This window comes from Colobus angolensis, unplaced genomic scaffold (assembly GCF_000951035.1).
Source record: "Colobus angolensis palliatus isolate OR3802 unplaced genomic scaffold, Cang.pa_1.0 Scaffold17, whole genome shotgun sequence".
NCBI lineage: Eukaryota > Metazoa > Chordata > Mammalia > Primates > Cercopithecidae > Colobus > Colobus angolensis.
The window spans coordinates 20,387,663-20,415,253 of NW_012114821.1; the positions used below are offsets into that span (position 1 = coordinate 20,387,663).

General features: G+C 39.9%; 1 protein-coding gene across 2 annotated transcripts in view; it reads left to right on the forward strand.

Annotated features, from left to right (window-relative positions):
* The window catches only part of KIAA0196 (KIAA0196 ortholog), a 64,622-nt gene that overhangs the window by 26,247 nt on the left and 10,784 nt on the right, over positions 1-27,591 (forward strand). For both annotated transcript variants that reach the window (XM_011938187.1, XM_011938189.1), the window contains 16 exons: positions 2,021-2,150; positions 4,476-4,588; positions 5,679-5,845; positions 5,925-6,000; positions 7,901-8,011; positions 8,757-8,897; positions 9,936-10,016; positions 14,709-14,810; positions 16,250-16,429; positions 18,441-18,565; positions 19,809-19,971; positions 20,413-20,515; positions 20,607-20,686; positions 24,640-24,743; positions 25,605-25,734; positions 27,230-27,326. In XM_011938187.1, the coding sequence (XP_011793577.1) occupies positions 2,021-2,150; positions 4,476-4,588; positions 5,679-5,845; positions 5,925-6,000; positions 7,901-8,011; positions 8,757-8,897; positions 9,936-10,016; positions 14,709-14,810; positions 16,250-16,429; positions 18,441-18,565; positions 19,809-19,971; positions 20,413-20,515; positions 20,607-20,686; positions 24,640-24,743; positions 25,605-25,734; positions 27,230-27,326 (1,903 nt within the window). The remainder of the gene's footprint in view (positions 1-2,020; positions 2,151-4,475; positions 4,589-5,678; positions 5,846-5,924; positions 6,001-7,900; positions 8,012-8,756; positions 8,898-9,935; positions 10,017-14,708; positions 14,811-16,249; positions 16,430-18,440; positions 18,566-19,808; positions 19,972-20,412; positions 20,516-20,606; positions 20,687-24,639; positions 24,744-25,604; positions 25,735-27,229; positions 27,327-27,591) is intronic.

Consider the following 27,591-nt stretch of genomic DNA (forward strand, 5'->3'; position numbering starts at 1 on the left):
GCAGAGGTGGTTGCAGTGAACCAAGTTTTCATCACTGCACTCCAACCTTGGTGACAGAGCAACTCAAAAAAAAAAAAAAAAAAAAAAGAACGAAAGAAATGCCCTCAGACCAGTTGGAATTATGAACTGGAGCCCCAGGGACCCAAGAGTTCTATAGATAATATGTAGTTCAGCATTACTGAGTGGCAGTCAGGACAGACCTAAGCTATCTGACTGACCAAGCCTGTATTTCTAATGATAAGTCTGTTCTCTGGAATCTATTGAAACAGAATGGGCAGCTTCCTTCTGTCTATCCAGGTAGACAGGAAACAAGACAGCATAAAGGAGTACCAACTCATGAGAGGTCTTCAGGAAAGCTCTGGTAAAAAGAAAAAAAAAATACCCGATACAAATTGCTCAAAGAAATGACATATTTGAATTTCTGACATTTCAGCTTGGTTCTTTAACCTGTGCTTCCTCTCTCCTACTTCCCATCCTGCACTGTTTATAGAATCACTTTCTGAGTATCCTATAGACACAGTAATTGGACCTGTGTTTCTTCTAATCTTTATATGACAGCGCATTTCCTAATTCAAGGACCATCCCCATCCCAAATTTCATCCTGCAAGATGTGAAACCTGTGAGTTCATGTGAATGCGTGTTTGAAGGGCTTGATGCCATGTAAGTCTCTTACGAAGGCCTCAGGGTGCTCTTATGTTGTTGCTTTGCCATTGTCAAATGGCATTGATTGATCCGAGGGACTCAGAAAGTTAGGGTAGACTCTATAAATAATTTCATTATTCCTCATCCTCTCCCTCATCATTTTGTTGATTAGTCATTCTGTCCAGATCACTAAGATTCTTCCTCTACAGGCCCTGCAAAATTCCACAGAGCCCTAATTCTCCACCTGCAGATGGAGTCTCCCTATCCCATTGCTCGGCTTTTCAAGATTCATTATGATGCTGGCAAGTGAGGAATTTCTTAAGTGAGAAATCAGTGTTCATGCCTGTTTACCTCCTAAGAACCCAGTGTAAAAAACCATCTACCCTTGTCTGAGATGGCCTGTCCTTTAGTGAGAAATAAGTATGTTTTTTAAGTTTGTTTCAGAAAAAAAAAAAAACCCAACCCTGAGTTACACCTTTTTCTTCTCTGCCCAAGACTTTGTAGAATTTAAATTTTATGAAGGAGTGAATTAATAAACAGAATTAAGGTGACTGAATGGCTCATACCTATAATCCCAACAGTGTGGGAGACCAAGGAGGGAGGATCACTTGAGACTGAGAGTTTGAGACACCAGCCTGGACAACATAGCAAGACCCCCATCTCTGCAAAAAAATAATAAAGTTAACCAGGCATAGTGGTGCATGCCCATAGCCCTAGCTATTTGAGAGACTGAGGCAGGAGGGTCACTTGAACCCAGAAGTTCAGGGTTGTAGTGAGCCATGATCACCCCACTGCACTCTAGCCTGGGCAACAGAGTGAGACCCTGTCTCTAAAAAAATAAAAATAAAAATAAACATAATTACTTGTATAATAATAAAAATAAACAATTAAACTTGTATAATAAAACAAAGAACTTTTGTAGTTAATTTAGTTCATTCCCCAGTCATCAGAGAAGGTAATACACAGAGTATCACTGACTGTTTAAATTAGAGTTGCAGACATTGTTGCCTAGAAAGAACCATAGAGCAGTGGTCACAAATTTAATCTCACATTAAAAATGCTGATTTCCAGCCCTATTCAAGACCGCCTGAACCAGAATCTTTAGGGGTGGGCCTTGGGAATTTGAAAACTTTAAAGCCCTCCTCTTGGTGGTGCTGATGTGCAGTTGGTATGAGAACTACTGTTTTGGAGGTGGTCTGGCTTTGTCCTTGAATTTCTACAAAGTATCAGTGCCTAAGGAGATGACATCAGGGTCACTGTTAATTTACAGTGTAGCTTCTTATTTAAAATTTAAATTGGGTTTCCTCAAGCTCTCTTCATAAGCTGCCTAGTCTGGATTTTCTCTTAAGTAAGTAAATCTTTTCTGTCGCTTCAACAGATGTTCAAGCAAATGCTTTCAGAGAAGCAAACCAAATGGGAGCATTACAAGAAAGAGGGTTCGGAGCGGATGACTGAGCTTGCTGATGTCTTTTCAGGAGTGAAACCCCTAACCAGAGTGGAGAAAAATGGTAATTGCTGAAGAGGAAATACTGGTGTGTTTGGAATGTATGCACAGGTTATTTGAAACCTTGGAAACTGGCAGGTTAAAAGGCTTTATGTTCTCATTATTGCATCCTATGATATTCCCTCTTTAGTATTGCTAATAAAGATCTGAAGGTTAGTTTGGCTACGTCTAGCTTTCTGCTCTCTTGGGCAATGTTCATATCCATTCTAGAGTTCAGGTTTTGTATCTTATCTTTGAAACGTGAGGTTAGGCTAAACCAGGGGTTTTGGTAGCTCCAGTTCATAGACAAGAGTTTAGAGAGTCACAGTTGGCCTTCCCCTCCATGGTATGCAGAACTAATGTGTCAGTTTATGTGATTTGGGGAAAGGGGGGAAAGGATCTATAACTCTCATGATCTTCTCAAGAAGGATACATCACCCAAGAATGTTAGTAATCTACCAGCAGAGATGATACCTAAAATTCTTCTGGTCTTGCTTGATTCTTGTTCACCAATGCACCTGCTATCTAGTGGCAGAAGAAGGTACTGCAGACTAGTTTTGAAAAAACACAAACTCAAATTTTACTTTAATGATTTTGATCCTACTTCTTCTAGGAAATTTTATTTATAGGCAAGTTCTGGCACCATTTCAAATTTTTATAAATAAGAAATTTCTAACTGCTCCCAAAAAACCATTCTGAATTTTATGACAACAAACTATTTTTTTAATGCTTAATTTTGTTTTAACTATCCGATCAATTTCTGATGAAGTTAATTATACTGTAGAATTGCTTAGTAGTGTAGCTTCTTGTTTAAAAACTATTATTTTTAATCAGTATGAGCTTGTGATTACTGTATTTTGGCTTTTGTTTATTTCTTTGATGCTGAGTGGTTGGTCGAAAATATATTTCCAAATTGTATTATTGTTCCTATAGGGAAAAGTCAGCCAACATATAATGATGTGATATAAACTAGAAACATGTTTTGCAGGTCACCATATTGTGATATGAAACCTGAAGTCTAGAATGAATATTATGGTTATCATATTGTGATCTGCAAAACAATCACATGTAACAATCTGACCCCATTAGCTGTCTAGAATCAGTGCATTAATCTCTGTGATAGTTTCTTTTAGGCCCTTAAAAATACCAACTTTGTTTCAGAGATGAAATAACAATTTTACGTTTTTTTCCCGGGTGTATAGTTTATTACAGCTTAAGACATACTTTCACAATTTTTTCTCACCTTACAACCCTGTAGGATACACATCTTAATCCTTATTTCATATATGTAAGGAAACTGAGGCTTAAACATGCAGTCATTTGCTGAAGGTACAAAGGTGAAGAGCCTGGGTCTTGCTCATCTCAGACACCAAATTTCATGCTCTTTCTACTACTCCATTGCTGCCCCTCAGCCCTACAAAAATCTTCAAAATTATGAGTGTTCGTCATGCTAATTCTTGAAATAACTTAGATCATAAGTAAGTAAGGCCTTTTAATAATGTGGAACCACCCCATTGATAAACAAACAAAAATTTTAGGGGATCAACTTGGTGAGGTAAAGAGCAGAGTTTTTGAACTTGGACAGACAATTGTAAGTCCTGGCTCTGCCATTTAGTGTCACCCTGCATAGCATTCTCAGTTTCTCTGAGCATCAGCCTCTTTATCTGGGAAATGGCTAACCAATTCCACCTCCCTATATTGCTGTGAAGACTAAATACTTAGAACTTTGCCTGACACACTGAGGGTACTCAGAGCATGTGGACACCCTTCTCTTTCTCTACTGTATGAAATGTCTGCTGGTTCATAAGTGCAAATGGCACCCCCTGCATTGTTCAGACATCCCTGTGACTCATCAGTCACACCTTACACTTCTGTCATATTGGTCTCTTCTTTGCCCTCCAAGATATGCTCTTGTCATTCTTGCCCTGAAACCTCTGCCTGTGTCTGTTTTTCATCTGGATACAATACCCTTCATCTCTCCGATGATCCGGATCTTTACCTTTCCTCGCTTCGCCAGAAAACTCTCCCTGGTAACTAGGGACATCCTTCAGTTCCCTTCCAACTCTTCTCCACTGCCACTACCACCTCTACACTTACCGTTTATATAGCATGTACTTGAGCCTTTAATATTTGTCTGCCAAGTGTTATAGACTAAGCTATTTATGTAGAAAGTTTATTCTACTATGTCGCATGCTCCAGGCATTTTTATCGTTTGGAAAATTCCTAGTGTTAGGCCCACGGTAAAAGTGCTAAGGAACTGAATTTGTAAAAGATTATTTAGTTAAATTCAAAGCCACAGCTACAGGAATTCAAGGATTTCAGTAGTCTTTTCTTATTTCTGTATTACTAGAAAACCTTCAAGCTTGGTTCAGAGAGATCTCAAAACAAATATTGTCTTTAAATTATGATGATTCTACTGCTGCGGGCAGAAAAACTGTGCAACTGATACAAGCTTTGGAGGAGGTAAGGAAAGGCTTTTTAAATGAAGTTTCTTGGATCGTGAATCACACCTTATGACCCACCCAGCAGTCTGTTCCTGTAAATATATCTGAGAGACTATTTCATCAGAAGTAAAAGCAATGTGAATTAATATGTTTCCTGTAACAGATAGTGTCCTAAATTTGGGGAAATAAATAACTAGTATGAAGAGAATGGTAGCAAAAATTATAATATTTTAACTTGATGAAACATGTGATCTTAGAAACATAATTATAAAAATAGCATAGAAGCACTGGGCAAATTGTGATAAGGAGGTAAAAGCAAAAACAAAATTGCACATGTATACCATTTTTAGAGTTGTAAAAAAGTGTGTGCCTTGGGGAAAAAAAAACCAGAAAGGAATACATAAAAAAACAAAAATAATTATATAATGATCATATGCTTGTAAGTGGTATATTTTCTTTTCTGAAAAAATAGTTTATTGTTTTTCTTTCAACTCAAAAATGATTGTACGAAAAAAATTATACCTCACCACTCTTAAATTTAACTAGATTTAAAATGATTTAACTAGATTTAAAATGATAACTAAAAGCAGCAGAAAAATAACCATAAACTCTTTTTTTTTTTTTTTTTTTTTGAGGTGGAATCTAGTTCTGTCACCCAGGCTGGAGTGCAGTGGCGCCATCTCAGCTCACTGCAACCTCTACCTCCTGGGTTCCAGCGATTCTCTTGCCTCAGCTTCTCGGGTAGCTGGGACTACAGGTGCCTGCCACCATGCCCAGCTAGTTTTGTATTTTTAGTAGAGATGGGGTTTCACCATGTTAACCAGGCTTGTCTCGAACTCCTGACCTCAGGTGATCCACCTGCCTCGGCCTCCCAGAGTGCTGGGATTACAGGCATGAGCCACCACGCCTGGCCAACTCTATTATTCAAAACATCATTTTTACTCATAATCTATAACCCTATCTAATTGGTATGATTGTATATTTTTAGAGATATAATTAATACTGAAATCGTCAGAAGTAGTGTGCTTTATTTGAAGTGTTTTCAAGAACAAATGAGCACCATAGAGTCCATTCAGGATTTTTAAATTAAGTATATTTCTATAACACAGGTTCAAGAATTCCACCAGTTGGAATCCAATCTGCAAGTATGTCAGTTTCTTGCCGATACTCGAAAGTTTCTTCATCAAATGATCAGAACCATTAACATTAAAGAGGAGGTTCTGATCACAATGCAGATCGTTGGGGACCTTTCTTTTGCTTGGCAGTTGATTGACAGGTAATGTAGGCAATGCTGACGTTTGCTGTAGATGAAAGGCCCTGGGAACATCTTCTTACCATTTCTCTTCTTTTTACAGTTTCACATCCATCATGCAAGAAAGCATAAGGGTAAATCCATCCATGGTTACTAAACTCAGAGCTACCTTCCTAAAGGTAAGCAAAACACAGTGAGATTCTCTGTTGCTAGGAAAGAGTTGTCCTTCATTCATACCTCATTCGTTAATTCAGCCCAAGATTTTATCCTTTTAGGAAGGTAAATAATTTCAGTATTTTTATAGACTGAAATTGTTAGCAGTTTTTCCATGAGATCGTAGTTTCAAAGATGCCAGAAATATTTAAAGTTTTTTTAATATAAGTTGGAATGTCTTCAGGATTACTATTTTATAAGTTGGAATATCTTCAAGAATGCTATTTTTAAGTGAAGAGTAGATTTTTTTAAGTTTTATCTGTGTACTAAAAATGTGAGTCTTTGTGTCCTTTACTCCCTAGGCGTGAATTAAGTCCTTTTACTTATTCATTCAAAAAAATTACTGAACCTCTGCTACAAACTAGTATTAATATCTACAATAACAGGGAATATCGGTGAAAAATAGGCACAGCCCGTGCTCTCATGGTAATTTCAGTTCGTGGTAAATGAACAAAAAATCCGCTCAGTGTCTTCTTCTATTTATTTATTTATTTATTTATTTTGAGATGGAATCTTGCTTTGTTTCCCAGGCGGGAGTGCAGCTCTGCCCCCCAGGTTCAAGCAATTCTCTTACCTCAGCCTCCCAAGTAGTTGAAATTATAGGCATTTGCCACCATGTCCAGCTAATTTTTACTATTTTTAGTAGAGATGGGGTTTCACCATGTTGGCCAGGCTGGTCTTGAATTCCTAACCTCAAATATTCCTCCTGCCTGGGCCTCCCAAAGTGCTGGGATTACAGGTGTGAACCACCAAGCCCAACCTACTCAATGTCTTCTGACAAAGCTACCATGTACCATATATATCAATTCTGAGATGCATCATTTTTTGGGAGGTGGGGGTCAGAGGGATGGGGTTTTACTGTGTTGCCCAGGCTATATCTCAAACTCCCAGGCTCAAACAATCCTCCTACCTTAGCCTCCCAAGTAGCTTGCATTATAGGCATGCACCATGCGCCTGGCTACTACAACTTTTTTCATGTTTTAACATTTCTGTAACTGGGGATAGGTTTTATCGTTGATGGCATATCATAGTTTAGTTGTCAGCATTTTATTTTTTTCTGAGTGGCGTATAAAATAGTGGCACTTCTTTTTTTTTTGAGACAGAGTCTCACTCTGTTGCCCAGGCCGGAGTGCAGTGGTGCCATTTCAGCTCACTGCAAGCTCCGCCTCCTGGGTTCACACCATTCTCCGACCTCAGCCTCCCGAGTAGCTGGGACTACAGGCACCCGCCACCTCGCCCAGCTAGCTTTTTGTCTTTTTTAGTAGAGAAGGGGTTTCACTGTGTTAGCCAGGATGGTCTCAATCTCCTGACCTCGTGATCCGCCCGCCTTGGTCTCCCAAAGTGCTGGGATTACAGGTGTGAGCCACCGTGCCCGTCCAATAATGGCACTTCTTACACTTGACGGCATATTAGATTGGACGGATTCAGTAGTGCGTCAGTCAGAATGTCTTATTTCCACACCGGAGTAGCTATCTTCTGTGACACAGTGGCTCTCAAACTTGAGCATGCATCAGAATCACCTGCGGGGCTGGCTGTAAGACAGATTGCTGGGCCCCACCCCCAGGGTGTCCAACTAAGTCAGTGTGGAGTGGCACCCAACAATTTGCATGTCTAACAAGTTCCCAGGTCATGCTGAAGCTAGCGGTCCAGGGAGCACAGTTTAAGAACCACTGCCATTACAGTTAACTAGGGTTTTTCAAAAACTGTATTGTCAGTAACTATTAGTGATATTGATGAGACTCAGTGGTTGTTGCCCTCTGTTGGGTAAAACCCAAATGTTTTGTTGTATGTTACATTTTCTGGAAAAGAAGATTTCTAGGACTCATTATGAAACAGAGAAACAGATATGCCTTATTTTTCTTCCAGCTTGCCTCTGCCCTCGATCTGCCCCTTCTTCGTATTAATCAGGCAAATAGCCCCGATCTGCTCAGCGTGTCGCAGTACTATTCTGGAGAGTTGGTATCCTATGTGAGAAAAGTAAGAAATGCATCAGGGTGATATTTACTCTTACCAGATAACTGCTGTTTTGAATACAAAAAGTACGCTTAGGCCCCCAAAAAGTATATCTGTGTCTCTTTCCCTTTTAAAAATCTGATTCCAGAAATTTGCAACACCTAAAAATAAACTTATTGCTACTGTGGGTGTACAGATGTTTTTACTTGCCAGGAACTTTTATTTCTGTGTTTTAAATGTTGATGGTATTCACATCTATTTTATAGATGTAGAAACAGAGATTATAATAGTTTCTTCAAAATCACAGAGCCATATCTGGTAAAAGAGCCAGATCTAGATCCAGCATCTCCCAGTCAGAGCCCAATTCAGGTTTTCATGGGAATTTTGATTCTTGTTTTAATAACTTCTGATGGAGTATGAAGCCAGACAGGCCTAAATTCAAAGTTTGCTGGTGTCACTTACTGGCCGAGTCCTCTATAGTGATGTTACTTAACATTTTTTAACCTCGATCTTTTTAAAATCTGTAAAGTGGGAATGATATGGTTTTTTGCAGCATTTTTAGAAGGATTAGCTTTATATTCTGTAAGCAATTAATATTTAAAGGAATGGAGCCCTGTGCCTGCCAGCAGTTATTGAAACAGCTCTTTTACATTTTTCAGCATCCCCCTATATAGACAAATTGCTGTCGTTTACTGCCATCCTAATATTTGTCAGCCAAGAAAAGTAAAACGGATGTTCATTGCGTTTCCTCCTGTCCTTTTCACTAAAGGTTTTGCAAATCATTCCAGAAAGCATGTTTACATCTCTTCTAAAGATCATAAAGCTTCAGACTCACGACATTATTGAAGTGCCTACCCGCCTGGACAAAGACAAGCTGAGGGACTATGCTCAGCTGGGCCCACGATACGAGGTACTGTGTCCCTCTGACTTCTGCCTTTTCATATTAAAAACTAAGTCATGAAATATCACAGGCCTGTGTCGCCTGCCGTATTCTGGGGACCACCAGACCAATTCTGACTTGTTTTCTCACATTTGCAATGGTAAACATGTTTTACGATTTTAGTACAATCACACCTTTTATTCTTGACATTTTCCTGGTGTCATTTAAGGCCTTGTTCGCCTCAGTATTCTCAGGGGAAATGGAGCTTAGCCGGCCACTTTTTTCTAGAACAGTCTTGCTAAAGCAGCCTTTGTTCTCTTTGAACTAGATTACCTGACTTTTCATATCATGTTCCTGCTTTTTGAACAGCTCAAAATAATCTATATTCCATTAACCATTTACTATAGGTGGATTTTAAGCTCACTCAATAATAGTTCAGCAGCCTCAGAGGTTCTTCTCCCCAAACACCTCTGATTTTTTTCTCCCTGAACTTAGAATTTAAAGACATCAAAAGTAAAATCAAGTGAAGATTGAAAATATGATATACAGTGTCAATTTCCCATTCTGACACAAGTCCAAGAAATATGTCAGGGACTTAGATTATCAAGCTTGATATTTCCACGTTTATTCTGATTCAGCAATATAGTTAGCACCTGTCTACCTTGTCAATGTCTGCTGGTGTTGCTTGCAAATAATCGGGAGGCTAGGGAAAGGGAGGTTACCTTCTCAGTCTCATAGTCTTTTCTAGCCAGAAGGGCCCATCTAGATCATTGAGTTCTGTCCCAAATTTTAGACGTGAGAAAATGAAGCCTAAAGGAGAAATGCTTTGTCAAACGTGAAAGAATGAACTGATGTCTTCTGACTCGGTCACCCAATATGTCTAACAGTGGGCTTTCAGTTATACCTCATTTCTGTCCAGAACATGTGGACACAGGTGTCCTAAAGCTGCAGGTTCATTTCCTGTTATCTTTGCTCATTCCAGGACTAATAGCCAATGATTTCTGATTTCCTGGAAATGATGGGTCTTCTATCTGAAGTATTTTTCATACCTCTTTTTCTTTGTTATAGGTTGCCAAGCTTACTCATGCTATTTCCATTTTTACCGAAGGCATCTTAATGATGAAAACGACTTTGGTTGGCATCATCAAGGTAACAGTTTTGTTAGTCTGTGTGGCCTGGTACCATGACTCTTAGCTGTTTGGATTTTTGTGGTAACTATCATGTGTGCAAAAGGGAGTGACATCATCTTGCTGTTTCACATTCCAGTTTCGGTCTTCATTTTACTCATTTATTTTAGTTTAGTTTAGTTTTTTGAGACAGCTTCTCTCTCTCTGTTGCCCAGGCTAGAATGCAGTGGTGCAGTCTCAGCTCACTGCAACCTCCACCTCCCAGGTTCAAGTGATTCTCATGCCTCAACCTCCCACGTAGTTGGTACTACAGGTGCACAACACCACACCCAGCTAATTTTTGTATTTTTGGTAGAGACAAGTTTCACCTTCTTGGCTAGGCTGGTCTCAAACTCCTGACCTCAAGTGATCCATCTGTCTTGGCCTTTCAAAGTGCTGGGATTATAGGCGTGAGCCACGGTGCCCTACCCATTTTACTCACTTATTAATGGAGGAAGAGAAAGTATTGTAATCTATTTCTCTTAATACCTGAAGGTAGTGGGAATTTCTTTATCTTGTAGTTCTGCAGAAAATATATGGTACTAGTACTGTTTTACCAAAGAGTTGTTTAAATCTAAGAAAAATGTATTTGATTGAATTTTGGGAAAAGCAAAAAAAAAAAAATTCAATTTCCTTAGGCAAAATTGCTTTCTTCTCTCTCTCTCTTTTCCTTCCTTCATTTTTAGTGTTTTTGTTTCACACCCCAGGTACAGAGAGCTAAGATAATCATATCCCTCTTTTAACAGACCACTGTCATCACTGGGGCATGCAAGCTCCTCTCATCTTTTGTTTGTTTGGTTTTTTCTTCTCCTGGATCCCTGCTTCCATTTCCGTTACCTGTAGCACCAACTTTGTGTGTTTGGTAAATGTTCCTAAATATGCAGGTATTCTTGTTTTTAGCATATGGCATTATTTGATGTGTGCATGTACTTTTGATTTATCTCAACCATATTGTGCTCTAAGTCTCATTCTTTTTCCAACTTCTGTTACTGGTTATTGCTTTTGCAATTTATTTATATTGCTATAGGTCAGATAGTAGGTTACTTTTTACTGCTGCATAGAATTCCACATTTTTCTTAACCATCCAGCTTGGGACAGACACCTATGCCCCCCATTATCACAACCAATGTCATGATGAACATCTCTGAGCATATCCCCACTCCAGACCTGTGCAAGAATTCCTCTGAAATCTACATTCTTTTCAAATGGCTGCAGACCAATCCATAGTACGAATGCATCATGGTGTATTTACCATTCCACTACTGATGGATGTTGAGACACAAGTGTTCCTTGACTTACAATGGTGTTACATCCCAATAAACTCATCACAAGTTGAAAATATCAGAAGACCATTGGGACTTAACAGCTTACATCTTCGCCAATACTTGATATTGTCCACTTTCTAATTTTGCTCTCCCAAGAGGTATAAAGTAGTATCTCATTGCTTTTTTAATTTGGAATGCTGTGGTAAGTAGTGATGAGCCCATTCATATAGTTTACGGTGCTTTTCTTTATTTTTCTATATATCTGACATCAGTGGAATCTGAACATTCCTAATTGCCATATTAATATTTGCATTATTAGAATCAAAGAAAATAGAGGAAATGAACCTAAATGGAACTTTGGTATGTGTTTTCTGGAAGTATGCTAAAAGAAATACCAGTGTAGTTCCTAGAATATTAACAGAATTTGCTAAGCATGGTTTAGGCCTGATCCTAGGTGAATTTAGGTGATGTGCAGAGAATGTACATGCCTTGTAGTCACTTCTTACACACAGGATGATGGATCCTAGGACTGCAGAGTGACCACTGTAAGAAGGATTTAAGAAAGCCTAATACAGGTAATTAACAATAATTATCAAAGGAAAGACTGCTTGGTAAAATATTAATCTTTTCCCACAATCTTTCAGATAATAACAGCAGAAGGAATATCCTGCTGACCAACTCCGTTCAACCCAGTAGACTCTCTCTGCTAGTCTACCAATAGCAACTAAGGGCTTTTAAAAGTAATCCTGTGGCCCTCACTGATCTTTAACCTTAGAGTGTTGAGGTTGTATTTCAAACACTTATAAAAAGTGTAGGTTCAATTTGGTTGATATGACTTAGAGCAAGTGAGATACACACAGAGATGTAAGCATTCATTGTTAGAGGCAGCAAAAAAAAAAAAAAAAGAAAAGAAATATACGTGGTCTGGAACTTACGATGATTCAGCTTCATGGTGATACCCATACTGGTATTCCACTTTCAGTATACTATTCAATAAATTACATGAGATATTCAATACTTTATTATAAAATAGGCTTTGTGTTGGATGATATTGCCCAACTGTAGGCTAATGTAAGTGTCTGAGCACATTTGAGGTAGGGGAAGCTAAGGTATGATGCTTGGTAGATTAGGTATATTCAGTGCATCTTTGACTTCTGATATTTTCAACTTATAACGAGTTTATTGGAATGTAACTCCATCTTAAGTCAAGGAGCATCTGTAATCTAAACATCCATCAGTAGGGGAATGGTTAAATATTCCATGGTGCATTCGTACTGTGGATTGGTTTAGAGCGATTCCAAAAGAATTTACTACTGGAAAATCTCCGAGATGGAAAATGAAAAAGCAAGTTGCAGAAAAACATGTATGTATGTATATGTATGTGTGTGTGTGTGTATATTTATAGTGTGTGTGATATACATGCATACGTCTGTGTATATATGTATGTGTGTGATATACACGCGTGTCTCTGTACATATATACATGATCCCATTTAGATTTTTGAAATTAAATATATGTTTAATGATGGATATTTATGTGTATAAATGAATAGAGAAAGCTCTGGATGATCCATATGAAAATAGTTACTGTTGTTAACCTCAGGGGAAGGGACTAGAAATGTGAGGAGGGGGCTGTATGAAGATGGCTTTCTCTCAGCTGTGAACACTTCCACAGGTTAGTGAGAATCTGGGAAGGATTAGAAGAGCCGCATGAGATCTTTAGATTTGGCCGGGCGCGGTGGCTCAAGCCTGTAATCCCAGCACTTTGGGAGGCCTAGACAGGCGGATCACGAGGTCAGGAGATCGAGATCTTTAGATTCATGAAATCATTGAACTCTTTCACTAAATCTGTTCATATAAGGAATATTTATTTGAAAGCTTCATGATACTTCTTTGACTCTGTACTCACTGATTATATCTTTATAATTCATCTTTTTATTGTATAATAAAGCACAGATGCTGAAAACTAAGGAAAGAACAGCCTATTGGGTTATTACAAGGTAAACACCAGTCATTCTGACTACCACTTAAGTTAAGAAATAGGATTTAGTCAGCCACACTCCTGAAAGCCCCCTCATGCACCCTGACCTAATCTCAGGCCTCCTGTGTATAGTTTTATTATCCAATGAAACTATATGTCATTAATTTCCAGACTATAGCTTAGACTTGCCCATTTGAAAAAATACATTTTTTTTTTAATCTACAGATTTCTTCTTCTTTTTTTTTTTTTGAGACGGAGTTTCACTCTTGTTGCCCAGACTGGAGTGCAATAGTGCAATCTCAGCTCACCACAACCTCCACCTCCCGAGTTCAAGCAGTTCTCCTGCCTCAGCCTCCCGGCTAGCTGGGATTACAGGCGTGTGCCACCACGCCTGGCTAATTTTGTATTTTTAAGAGAGACAGGGTTTCTCTATGTTGGACAGACTGGTCTCGAACTCCTGACCTCAGGTGATCCGTCTGCCTCAGCCTCCCAAAGTGCTGGGATTATAGGCGTGAGCCACCGCATCTGGCCCTCCTTTCCTTTCTTTCCCTGTAGTTCATCTGTTGAAGAACATAGGGCCTTTCACCTTCAGTTGCTCCACAGTCCAAATTTCCCTGATTGAATGATCTTGACGTAGTTTAACGTGTGTCTCTGGCTTTTGTGTTTTTGCAACTCCCATTGCAGCTGTCTTATTTGAAATTTAAATATAATCAAAACCAAATGGAACCCATTAATTGTCTTTATGACTTTTTAAAATAATGGTTCTTTACAAATTAAAAGTAAAAGAAACAAGTCTCAGAGAATTCAAGGGAGTCTGTAAAAACCATTTGATGTTTTATGGATCTGATAAGAGACTTTTTTAAGGAATAACAAAAGCTTTTTCATTATAGATGAAATAATTAGCAAACTAAGCTTGTAGAGTTAGATAGCAGATTTGCTATCCTATTTTATCGACATAATTCCAAGAATGCTGAAAGAAAAGATAATTATTCAATTTACAGAGTGACCCAACCTCAAATCTGAGTTTGTTTGTATGGATGTAAGGTGCCCAGAAATAAAATCTAAAGGAAGAACATGCATCTGTAAATTCAGTCATAGGTCCTTCATCCCGCGCCTCCAAAAAGGCACTTTTTACTGTAAATGCATTAATTAGAATGTGAGGCCATTTAAAACTTTGCTTATTCACCATCTTTGAAATGTCATGTTGTAAAATTATCATCATGAACTTTGCTGAAATAAACAGTCCTAAAAAGGTGACAGGTTTAATAATTCCATCCAAGCTGTACAAGATCACAGGAGCAGGAAAGGAAAAAAATTCACATCATTTAGTGAGGAGGTAGGAAAATGCTCCACAGCGATTCTGGAGGTCATCTTTCCTCTGGATTTCGTCAGGACTGAATTTTTCATTTAATACTTTGATTGGCACTTAGGTGGATCCAAAGCAGTTGCTGGAAGATGGAATAAGGAAAGAGCTTGTGAAGCGCGTTGCCTTTGCCCTGCACAGGGGACTGATATTCAACCCTCGAGCCAAGGTACGCAGTGACCAGAATGGGCCTGTCCTCTTCTCCGCCCAGCTTGCAGCATGGACTAGAATGCCATTTTTAACCTATCGTGAACAAGACTTTACCTCCTAGCTAATGTATATCAAATATGTGGTTTTCAACACCAACAACTGATGTGCTTTTTTATCTTATAATCCATTCATATTATAAATTTATAGTATAAATATGAAATTTAGATTTTATGTTTAAAAGTTCATATTTTTAAAACCAGTGCTTCTTTCCTCCACCTATTGATCCCCATTTCAGAGTTAAACTGATGTTTATGATTCAGAATTACTTCTTATAGTTAAAAGAATTTGCTAACCCTAAAGCAGATAGGAACTATAAAGGTTGTAATTTTTTATTTTGCTAGGGAATTTATTTATCTGCTAGGGAATATGGTCATTTTTCTTAGGAGAAAATAAATAGGCCTGAAATTTCTATTTAAGATATTTATTATCATAGTAAATTCAATTTAAAATGTTTTAAGTATTCTGAGACTAGATAGATGTATTAAATGACAGAGAAATCATAGTCATTTTTTTTTGTTTCTTTATATGAGACTTCCTTCCCAATTTAATGAAATAATTTCTTTGCTGAATATCTGGCATCAGTTGTCAGTCATCCTAGATGAAGGAGGAAATGAGTTATTTCCATATCTTAAAGTAGGTCTTAGACTATGATTCTGATCTCTTAGCTGCTGTACTATTTATTTATTTATTTATTTATTTATTTATATATTGGGACAAAGTCTTGCTCTGTATTTATTTATTGAGACAAAGTCTTGCTGTGTCTCCCAGGCTGGAGTGCATTGGCACAATCTTGATTCACTGCAACCTCCACCTCCTGGGTTCAAGCGATTCTTGTGCCTCAGCCTCCTGAATAGCTGGGATTATAGGTGCCTGCCATCATACCCAGCTAATTTTTGTATTTTTGACGGGGTTTCACCACGTTGGCCAGGCTGGTCTTGAACTCCTGACCTCAAGTGATCCACCCATGTCAGCCTCCCAAAGTGCAGAGATTACAGGCATGAGCCCAGCCTATTCTTTATTTTTTTAAGATTAAGTCTCATTCTGTCACCCAGGCTGGAGTGCAGTGGCGCAGTCTCAGCTCACTGCAGCCTCCGCCTCCCAGGTTCAAGCAATTCCCCTGCCTCAGCCTCCCCAGTAGCTGAGATTACAGGTGCACACCACACCTGGCTAATTTTTATATTTTTTTTAGTAGAGTAGGGGTTTTGCCACATTGGCCAGGCTGGTCTTGAACTCCTGACCTCAAGTGATCTCCCTGCCTCAGCCTCCCAAAGTGCTGGGGTTACAGGCGGGAGCCACCATACCTGGCCTGCTATGCTATTTAAGGTCTAATTAGATATTAGAAGTAATAGTTGACAATCTACTCCAGTGTAAGAGCCTTATGTTTCCCCTTTTCCACAGCCAAGTGAACTGATGCCCAAGCTGAAAGAGTTGGGAGCGACCATGGATGGATTCCATCGTTCTTTTGAATACATACAGGACTATGTCAACATTTATGGTCTGAAGATTTGGCAGGAAGAGGTATCTCGTATTATAAATTACAATGTGGAGCAAGAGTGTAATAACTTCCTAAGAACGAAGGTATCGAATAAATTTTAATATTCTTGATGATATTTGTTATTTCTCATATTTAGAGTACACATCCCAAACCTCAGAAATGTCAACAAAAACGTTTATTTATTTACTAAAACTCTGTAAACACTACTCAGTACCTTCAGAGTACGTTCAGGAGCCAGGAGGGTTGCAGAAAAGTGGACATGGCATGTGACCTCTGGGAGCTCACTGTCCTAAGAAGGCGGACATCATTAAATGGCTACAGAATGAAGCTGTTTGTTGTTAATTGTTGTAACCCAAGTGATTGACAGTTCAAAAGACTTTTAGGACTCCTTTGTTTGGGCTCGGCAGGGTGCATACCGAGGAGTGGAATTACTGGGACCTATAATGGGTAGTTCTACGCTTAACTTATTGAGGAACTACCAAACTGTGTTCCACAATAACGGCACCATTTTACATGCCCAACAGCAGTATACGAGGGTTCCAGTTTCTCCATGTCCTAACCAATGCTCGTTATTTTCAATTTTTAAGATTACAGTCACCCTAGTGCACATGAAGGTATCTCATCATGGTTTCGAATTGCATTTCTCTAATGGCCAATGATGTTGAACATCTTATTGGCCATTTGTATGTCTTCTTCGGGAAAATATGTATAAAAGTCCTTTGCCCATTTCTTTAATTGGGTAAAAAAAGAATACCAAATGCTTAAGTGCCAAAACTGAGAAGTTGATTTTAGTAAGTAGTTAACAAGGAGCCACTCTGAAAGTTTTTATGTGGGAACTGACATGATTTAGGTGACATTTTCAAAAGTTTAAGTCTATTCCAGCCTTATGACATTTTGGATTTTTATATTACATGGATGCATGTCAACTCATAAGACAGAAAGCCGGAAGTTCCCATGCCTCATCTTAGTTCTTGCTTCTTCTTTGTCACTTCACCTTTTCACAAATGTTTGTTTTTTATAAATGTTATATGTGGTATTTCTGGGGGACTATTATTAATGCAGTTTTAGAAGTTTCCTCTTCAAAACCAAGGAAAAGGCCAGGTACAGTAGCTCATGCCTGTAGTCCCAGCTACTTGGAGGCTCAGGCCGGAGGACTGCTTGAGCCCAGGAGGTTGAGACTGCAACAAGCTGTGATCACACCATGACACTCCAGCCTGGGCAGCAGAGCAAGATCCTGTCTAAAATAAAAAACCAAGCTGCCAGGCGCGGTGGCTCAAGCCTGTAATCCCAGCACTTTGGGAGGCCGAGACGGGCGGATCACGAGGTCAGGAGATCGAGACCATCCTGGCTAACACGGTGAAACCCCGTCTCTACTAAAAAATACAAAAATCTAGCCGGGCGAGGTGGCGGGCGCCTGTAGTCCCAGCTACTCCGGAGGCTGAGGCAGGAGAATGGCAGGAACCCGGGAGGCGGAGCTTGCAGTGAGCTGAGATCCGGCCACTGCACTCCAGCCCCGGCGACGGACCGAGACTCCGTCTCAAAAAAAAAAAAAAAAAAAAAAAAAAAACCAAGCCAGGCACAGTGGCTCACACCTGTAATCCCAGTGCTTTGAAAGGCCGAGGCAGGTGGACCACCTGAGGTCAAGAGTTTGAGACCAGCCCGTCTCTCTAAAAACACAAAAATTAGCCAGACCTGGTGGCACATGCCTATAATCCCAGCACTTTGGGAGGCTGAGGTGGGAGGATCACTTGAGATCAGGAGTTCGAGACTATCCTAGCCAACGTGCTTAAACCCCATTTCTACTAAAAATACAAAAATTAGCCGGGCATGGTGGCATGCACTGGTAATCCCAGCTACTCAGAAAGCTGAGGCAAAAGAATTGCTTGCACCCAGGAGGTGGAGGTTGCAGTGAGCCAAGATCACACTACTGCATTCCAGCCTGGGGGACAGAGCAAGACTCAATCTTAAAAAAAACACCAAAGAACCTTTATTATCTCTCTTTATGCAATATTATATTTGTAAAATTATGTGGAAAAGAGATAAGTAGATTATCTTATCAAAGGTGTACTAAATATTGATGGGTTTGTTTTCTAGATTCAAGATTGGCAAAGCATGTACCAGTCCACTCATATTCCAATACCCAAGTTTACCCCTGTGGATGAGTCTGTAACGTTTATTGGTCGACTCTGCAGAGAAATCCTGCGGATCACAGACCCAAAGTAGGTGTATGTGAATTCTACAGAGCCCTGAATACCGTAGGCAGTCTCATCTGCACCTGTGTCCCTGTGGCACAGCCCCTATTCTAATCACGGGGGTCCACTTGTCAACTCATATTCTGACCCTTTAGAGCAAGGGTCCCTAACACCTGTGCTGCGGACTGGTACCGGTCTGTGGCTTGTAAGAAACCAGACCACACAGCAAGAGGTGAGCAATGGGTAAGCAAGCATTACCACCTGAGCTCCACTTCCTGTCAGATCAGTGGCAGCATTAGATTCTCATAGGAGCATGAACTTTGCGTGTGAGGGATCTAGGTTGCGTGCTCCTTAGAAGAATCTAATCTCTTCCCCCGCCCCCCTGTCTCCACAAAACGATTCTTAGGTCAACACACAAGCACTTTTGATAGTAACAACTGTTTATTGAACGCTTACCTATGCGCTCTTCTAAGCACATTATACACATCCAGTCATTAACCCATTTACAGCAATCTTATGAGCTAGGCATTATTCTTATTCCCATTTTAAAGATGAAGTAACTGAAGTACAGAAAAGCTTGGTCATTTGCCCAGCATCACACAGTTAATAAATGGCAGACCCAGAATACATACCAGGCCCTCTGACTCCAGAGCCCAGCTCCTAGGCACTGTGCTGTGAAGGGCAGACTGCATAGCTTTGTATACAGCCAATCACTTCTGAGTCTAAAAAGAGTCATTTGGAGAGGACCAGAAGATGGCATCTACAAGTTTCAGGAACTGAGAGGAAAAAGCAAATTGCTTTGTCGTCATAGTCTCCAATGTTAGGTAGCGTGTGAAGAGTCTAAGTTCCTTTTTTACCAAATGGAAATGACACAAGGCCTTGTTTTGTCTGCAAACTGGAAATTTAAATGAAGGCTGCATAGAGAGACAAGTGGGCTCTGAAGTCTTCCGGCCTGACAGCTGAACCTAACTTTGTCTTCTCAGCATGATTCCAAGTCAGCAGCCTAACTCAATGGAAATAAATGACTGAAACCAATGATATGGCACAGGGCAGGAAAAGGGGGTCAGACCAAATTTCACCTCCCTGCTCCATTGGGTGGTCACTGGGAAGATGCCTTGGGTGCCTGAATACAGAGTTAGAAAACACAGATCATGTTTCAGAAAATTATCCTGTTCTTCATATTTGGTGCCGCATGTCCTGTTGAGTTCTAACATCTCTTTAAGGATGAATTCTGAGCCGTTCTGGGGTTTTTGCGTTATTTTCATTTTAGAATGACGTGTCACATAGACCAGCTGAACACTTGGTATGATATGAAAACTCATCAGGAAGTGACCAGCAGCCGTCTCTTCTCAGAAATCCAGACTACCTTGGGGACCTTTGGTCTAAATGGCTTAGACAGGCTTCTGTGCTTTATGATTGTAAAAGAGTTACAGGTGAGCCTTTTGACTTTCATGCCTGTTTTCTGCCACCCTGGGGGAGAGGCAAGAACATATCTTACTGGACAGTTTGAACTCACTTAACCTTTCTTCCATGATTTCTTACACTGACTTTAGGCATATGATACCTACTGGATAGATAAGAGCTGGAGATAAACTAGAATTTATTTGGCCAGCATAGTACTTTTAGGATTAGACTGTTTTTGTGAGTTTCAACTTGGGAAGATAAGACTTTTTAATCCTTGAAACCAGTGACTTTTCCTAGCAAGGGGTATTTCTAATAGGAACCTGAAGTTGCTTCTTTTTGCAGTCATCCTATTTAGAGGTTTTGTGTGACTTAGGCCCAGTCTCTGTTCTGCATAGCATTTCAGGTAACTGGAGTATTTGCTTGTTTAATTCATTATGTTTGGTTCTTTGACCATGCCTTCTTGTTTTTAGAATTTCCTTAGTATGTTTCAGAAAATTATCCTGAGAGACAGAACTGTTCAGGACACTTTAAAAAACCTCATGAATGCTGTCAGTCCCCTAAAAAGTATTGTAGGTGAGTGTCCTGAAACTAGCCTGAGGTGGGGATGACACAGTAGTAGCCTTTACGAATGTACTAAAGAGAAAATTGTGTTTTAACTTTTCAGCGAATTCAAATAAAATTTATTTTTCCGCCATTGCCAAAACACAGAAGATTTGGACTGCGTATCTCGAGGCTATAATGAAGGTATGTTGTAGGAGAGAGGGTGACAGCCAATACTTAACATTTTTTAATTTTTCGTTTTCTTGTAACTTTGTTGCCCAAAGAAAGCTACTCTTCTTTCTTTTGTCATTAAATCAAAAATATTTTAATACTTCAGTTTATCATTTTAAAATTCATTCAGTTTATCTCCCTTTCTGGATGTGTTCTTGACTAGGCTTTTTAGGAGCCTAGCGTTTCCCTTTTGTTCAAGAAAACTGGCTCTTTGTAAAATGCCTTTTGGGTAGAGGTGCTTTTATATATGAAAATGGAACTTTCCCTTGCACAGTAATACTCCCTTCTTACATAACAAAGTTCATTTATACGCACCTCATCTGCTCCAAGCTGCTGTTAGAACAGAACATTGTCTCTCTCCCCTCTTGTGTCTGCATAGATGTTAGGGAGCCAGGTTCTTTGGGGCATAAATTATCCTTGTACTATGCATAAAGCACTCTTACTTTGGAAATGAATAAGAAAGACAAATGAAGAGATTAATTTGCTGGATGGAAGTCTAACTTATTTTAGAATGCGGCTGCCTACTTTCCTGCCTTTACTCAGCAGCGGGAGCGCCCAGGGACCCTTGTGTCTTCTATGAGTCTTCTTTCATCCTCTGATAATCTGAGATCATCAACGGCCCGTTCTTACACACCCATTATACTTAGGGCCATTGTCAGTTGCTGTGAGAGACAGAGTAAAATGAAACATGACCGGTCTCCTCAGAAAGCCAGCTCCCAATCTAGTAGGAAAGAGTAGACTTCCTGGTGGAAAACTATGATTTGTGGTCAAAAGTATCACATACTGTAGAAAAGTCTAGAATTCTAGAATGCTAAGGGAATTTTGAAAAGTTCCATTCTCTGACTCCCAATTATATAAGTTTCTCATTGAGACAGCACTCATTGATACCTCAGTCAAATTCACAATATATTTCCCATAATTTTGGTGACTAGTAGTAGTTGTTGTTTTTTGTTGTTGTTGTTGTTTGGATCACTAAACAGAACGGGTAAGGCAGGGAGCCCGTGGCTCTGCTGGATGTCCTGTCATGATGTGGGTCTGCCTTCCCCTAGCCTCATGATTGTCAGATATTAAGCACTTCCCAGGCCAAGTTTCTAATTGCTGGAAAACCTTTTAGGAGGATTAAAAAATCACCCGAGTTTGGACAGGTGTGAATCCCAACTCTGTAGGAGACGTTAGGGGGATTACAGGGATTCTTCCAAGAAACTGGAAGGTTTTCCCCTTGCCCAGCGGAGGGTTCTCAGGCCAGTAGCTATTACAGACCCTTATTAGTTATAGTTGCCAGTAATTCGGTAACAGCCACATGACCGTGTCTGAGTCAGTGATCTTTAAATAAAGCCCCCAAGGACAAATTTGTCTTTTGGTCTTGAATTAGGGTGCTTACTGAGCCAGTGTTAATGATCTGGAACAACAATGGAAATGTTCTGTGCTATTCGATGATGACAGCAGCTCCTAGCCGTTTGTAGCTGTTGAGCTCGTGAAATGTGGGTTGTGGGACAGTGAAACACAATTTTTAATTTTATTTCATATTAATTTAAATGTAAATAGCCACACGTGGCTAGTAGCTGCTGTACTCAACAGTGCAATGCTAGAAAAATCTTGGAGAAAGAATGATAAGCTGGATATCTCCAAAGAGGCAAATGAGTAGGTAGAATAAATTTCTCGTCCGTCCCAGGCTCCTTAGCCTCTCCAGCAGCTTATTCAAGCTTGAAGTGCGTGAGTACCAAAAATAGAAAACAGCACTAACAAACACTCATTGTGCATTCAACGGGAGCAATAAACTATTTATAGAAATAAACTGACTTTATTTCTTTTTCCAGTTCTAGATTGATATTTTCAAGAGGATCCTTGGCACACAGTATACTAGACATAGAAAATTAAGCAAAGAATTATATGGGCCAGATACAGGGTTTCAGGGACATTTTTACACAGCCTGACAGAACCTGTTATTTTCTTGGCTTTGTTGCATTGTAATTTTTAAATAATGCTACTCTATAAATTAAAAGACTTACTATTTATAAATAGCATTTTTGGATTGACGTTTTTCACGTAAATAGAATAATAGTCTTGAATGAATAGTGGTCAAAAATAATACATCTGAGGTCGTTTAACACTTTTGACCATTACAAGCTCCATTTAGCTAAGTAACTTGTTCACTATTAGAGAAGGCCACCCTCTTTCTCTTTTTCTTTTTCTTTTTCTTTTTTTTTGAGACAGCCTCGCTCTGTCTCCCGGGCTAGAGTGCAGTGGCGCAATCTTGGCTCACTGCAACCTCTACCTCCTGGGTTCAAGTGTTTCTCGTGCCTCATCCTCCCAAGCAGCTGGGATTACAGGTGTCCACCACCACACCCAGCTAATTTTTTTGTTTTTCGTAGAGAGTTTCACCATTTTGGCCAGGCTTAGTCTCGAACTCCTAGCCTCAAGCAATCAGCCTGCCTTGGCCTCCCAAAGGGCTGGGATTGCAGGTGTGAGCCACTGTCTTTTCCTTAACTCTTCTCTGCACCCAGCAACTCAGAGGAAATGTGTTGATTTTCACCTTATTGCTGCTCGCATTATAATACTGGCTTCTCTCCTCTTCCCACCTCCCTCACTCCCCTTTGCCAGTCTTTTAGGAATACTTTGTCTAGAGTAGAAAAGAAGACATTTATAGGCAGAAAAAGTTAGAATATGCTATTGACCTTCTGATGCAGACAACATTATGGGGGCAAACTGAACTCTCTCAAGCCTAACCCAAAGATCACTTCCTATCATCCAACTATTGTAGATAATCTCCAAATATCATTTATGCTCATAGCTCCTTTTAAATTACCGTAGTTAATCCATCATCCTAGCATAACTCTGTATCACAGATTGTTCTTTGAATGGTTAATTATGTTTCATTACAACTGGCTTCCACTGTTCCCCTCTATGTTTTGTTTTGTACATTCAAAAACATTATTCTGAAATGGTGTCCATAGGCTTCACGAGATTCCCAAAGGGATCCAAGGCTGTATTAGTCAATTCTCACATAATAAAGACATACCCAAGACTGGGTAATTTATAAAGGAAAGAGGTTTAATTGACTCACAGTTCAGCATGGCTGTAGAGGCCTCAGGAAACTTACAACCATGGTGGAAGCGGAAGCGAACATGTCCTTATGGCAACAGGAAAGAGAAGTATAAGCAAAAGGAGAAAAGCCCCTTGTAAAACCATCAGATCTTGTGAGAACTCACCCACTATTATGAGAACAGTATGGAGGTAACCACCCCTATAATTCAATTACCTTCCACTGGGTCCCTCCCACGACACTTGGGGATTATGGGAACTACAATTTGAGATGAGATTTGGGTCCGGACACAGCCAAACCATATCAGACACACAAAAAAAATTAAGAACCCTGGATTAAGGGGCTATCGTTGTTAAAATTTTCATGATAGATTTTATGTAGATTATTTGGTAATCCAGATAATTATAGAACCTATAATCCTGAGTGGCCTGGACAGACTTAATATTCACCCAATTTGAGAATACTAGTGTGAAATGGCATTCCTAGGACTTGCGAAAGTTCTGTTTAGGGTAAATAAAAGGAAGTAAGACTTCTCACAGCAGCTACTAAATGTGGAGCACTTATTCCGAAAGGTTAAAAATACAGCATCAAAAAAGATACCTTTGATACATGAACAACTGAACATTAATAGATCACTTTGTGAATCATAGACTTTGGGGTGTTTTTAGGTTGGGGTATGGGAGTCCGTCCAGACATTCCTTGAAGGGCCTCTGGTGCTCCGTTAGGTCCAGTTCTGGTCTTAGATCAGTTCAGGAAATCCTTATTTTTTTTCCTGTGGAGTGTTGTGAAGGCCCAGTGAAGAATTGTTGTCTTTGTGTTTACTCCCTCACTGTCACTCCGAAATGCTTGAATGCACTACTTGTTCTCTCTTGCTTGTGCACAGGTTGGACAGATGCAGATTCTGAGACAACAGATTGCCAATGAATTAAATTATTCTTGTCGGTTTGACTCTAAACATCTGGCAGCTGCTCTGGAGAATCTCAATAAGTAAGTGCCAGGGATTTGAAACAACCTTCCGTGGGCTTGAATTGTTTTCCATCTAAGCGCCCCGGTTTCTTCAATGCTTACTGTTTTAAGTTATTTTTGGGTGGGAGGCCTGAATTTATAGGCTTCCTTGCCACGGATAATCAAATCTGTCTTCAGGAGCCTCTTTCCTCAATATTGTCCCTCCATTTATCTCTGTCTCTCACTCACTTTTTCTAATGGATTCATGTATTCTTCTGGCATGTACTGATCACATGATTCAACACGTGTCAGCTGAATAAATGAATTCATTAGAGAGAGCGAGCGAGAGACACACCAGACACTGCTAGGTACTTGCACAGGTTTTAGAAAGAGTTATTACCGAAATCCACAACTGGCTGTTTACAGGGCTGATTACTCATCATCCAGAGGGCACAGGCTCTGGTCAGACTGGAGTGTGTTGGAAGTGTGTTGATTACTAAGAGTGGTTGTGGAGGCCTGTCCCAGAGGGAACTCATATCCTCCGCCTCGCCAGCAACCTGCTGTCGTTTGAGGCTGCCTACTTACAGATAAATAATCCCTGCTTCTCTCTCACCAAGTCAGTGCTTTTGACAAAGCAGGTATTAAGAACAATTCAGTCAATATATGACAGTTTGAACGGTGAATGCATTTGATTGAAGTTGATTCCAAAAGATAAAGTAATTCTAGGTCAAATTTTCCACTTAAAACCAGTCACAGGTATGGATTGAGAATTAGCGGGATCAAGGTCTCATTTTACAAATGAGGAAACTGAGGCTTGAAAAGATTACGTCACTGGCCTGTATTAACTCTTGTATACACTCATTTAATCCCTAATGTTTATCTCTGGGGTTTTTCTTCGTTTAGGGCTCTCCTAGCAGACATTGAAGCCCACTATCAGGACCCTTCACTTCCTTACCCCAAAGAAGATAACACACTTTTATATGAAATCACAGCATATCTGGAGGCAGCTGGCATTCACAACCCACTGAATAAGGTGAATAATTAAAATATATAATGGCGGAGGTGGGGATACAGAATGGTATTTGGCCCAGGTAACAGATTACTGTGCAGAAATACCAGAGGAACCTGGGTTCAGACCCCAGAACCTACATTCCATTCAGTTCCCTGCCCTTTGTAAGCAATCATCATACTTTCCCTGCCTGGCTCGGGTCTGGGAGAATCAAGTGCTATAGCGCTGGTGAAAGCTCATGACAAAGGGGAAAGTGCTGCATCCGTGTAAGAGATGAGTTTTGGGTTTCACTGGGGTTTGCAGTTCAGTCATCAAGGCCCAACAAACCCAAAATGGTAGCATTGATCTGTCTTGCCAAAGATGCTTCCCCTTGTGGCTGACGGTAATCCCAGTCATCACAGGAGCTACAAACTCTTTCCTGCAGTTGTGAGCTCAGAAAACCTCTAAGAACTGAAAGTTTTTTCATAACTCAGTGCCAGGTCTCTCTGCGTGGCAGAATCTGTCCTGAGCTGACATAAGGCTGTTTATACTAGTTATTTATCCTCCTTACTATAAACATTCATATATTTTGATGCAGACTTTGATTATAGTGACTTTGATTATAGTGCATTACCCTAGCCCCTATATTGTCTTTCTAAAATCTATAAAATTTGAAATTCTGAAATCTGTATTATCCCTTGTGTTTTGGACGAAAGATTATAGACCTGAATAGTAGCTAATGTCTTGAATATTTACTACATAACAAGTGCACTGTCTTAACCCTGATGGTGGATTATCTCACTTCATCTCACAACAAGCCCTGTGAAATATGCCATTATGAGTTGAGGAACCCGAGGCTCAGAGAGGCTAGCTAGCAAGTGGAGGAGCCAGGCAGTCTGACCAGAGCCTGTGCTTCTGACCCGTGTGCTACCCTGTCTCCTGTGGAATCGGCCAGCTGGGAGTCTGGACCTGGCCATGTACGCCCTGACTATAGTTTCTGCCGTGACATCTGGGAGACTGCTCTTTGACATTGCCTAGGGGACAGCAAATGACAAGAACTTTGCCCTCTTTCTACTTAGATACCACCAGTCGCTAATACATGGATCTTTTCCCTCTACTCTCCCTCCTCCTCTCCTTCTTCCCTCTTTCCCTCTCTCCCTCTTCTCCCTCCTACACTCCCCCTATATTCCCCTCCAGCTCTGCCTCAACTGCTCTTCATTTTGCCTTCCCCTCCCATTCTTACTCATCACTCATTCCTCCCGCCCTTTATTAATGACATTAACAGGATTCAGGGGGAAAGTCATTCTAAGCAAAACCGATTTCTTTCCAGAAGGGCAAATGATGATGTAGGTATTTATGTGGGCAGGGCCAGGTGTGCTAAACAGAACTCTGAAGGCAGCAAATTAATGGAACCATCCACATTTCAGGAAGGCCAAAGAGCACACTGAAGTAAAATGGAAGATTTTCATTTGAAACCTGATCTGTGGTATTGTGCAATGTGAATTAACCATCCATTTTTCTTAACCTTTTCCCTTTCCAGATATACATAACAACAAAGCGCTTACCCTATTTTCCAATTGTCAACTTTCTATTTTTGATCGCTCAGTTGCCAAAACTTCAGTACAACAAAAATCTAGGTACGTATGACATTTGTTATTTGCAGTGAGTAACAATACCAACAGATTAGCATCTCACTAAATAGCTTTTTGTATGGAATGCCTGTGTCAGATATGAGATCTTTTCTTAGTTAAATTCATGTTTGTGAAATTCAAGTCTTTATGCCTCTGAAATACTATGCCTTTTTATGAACTGTAGACAGTGGATTTATTTATTTTTATTTTTGTTTTATTTTTTTGAGACGGAGTTTTATTCTTGTTGCCCAGGCTGGAGAGATGGTCTTGG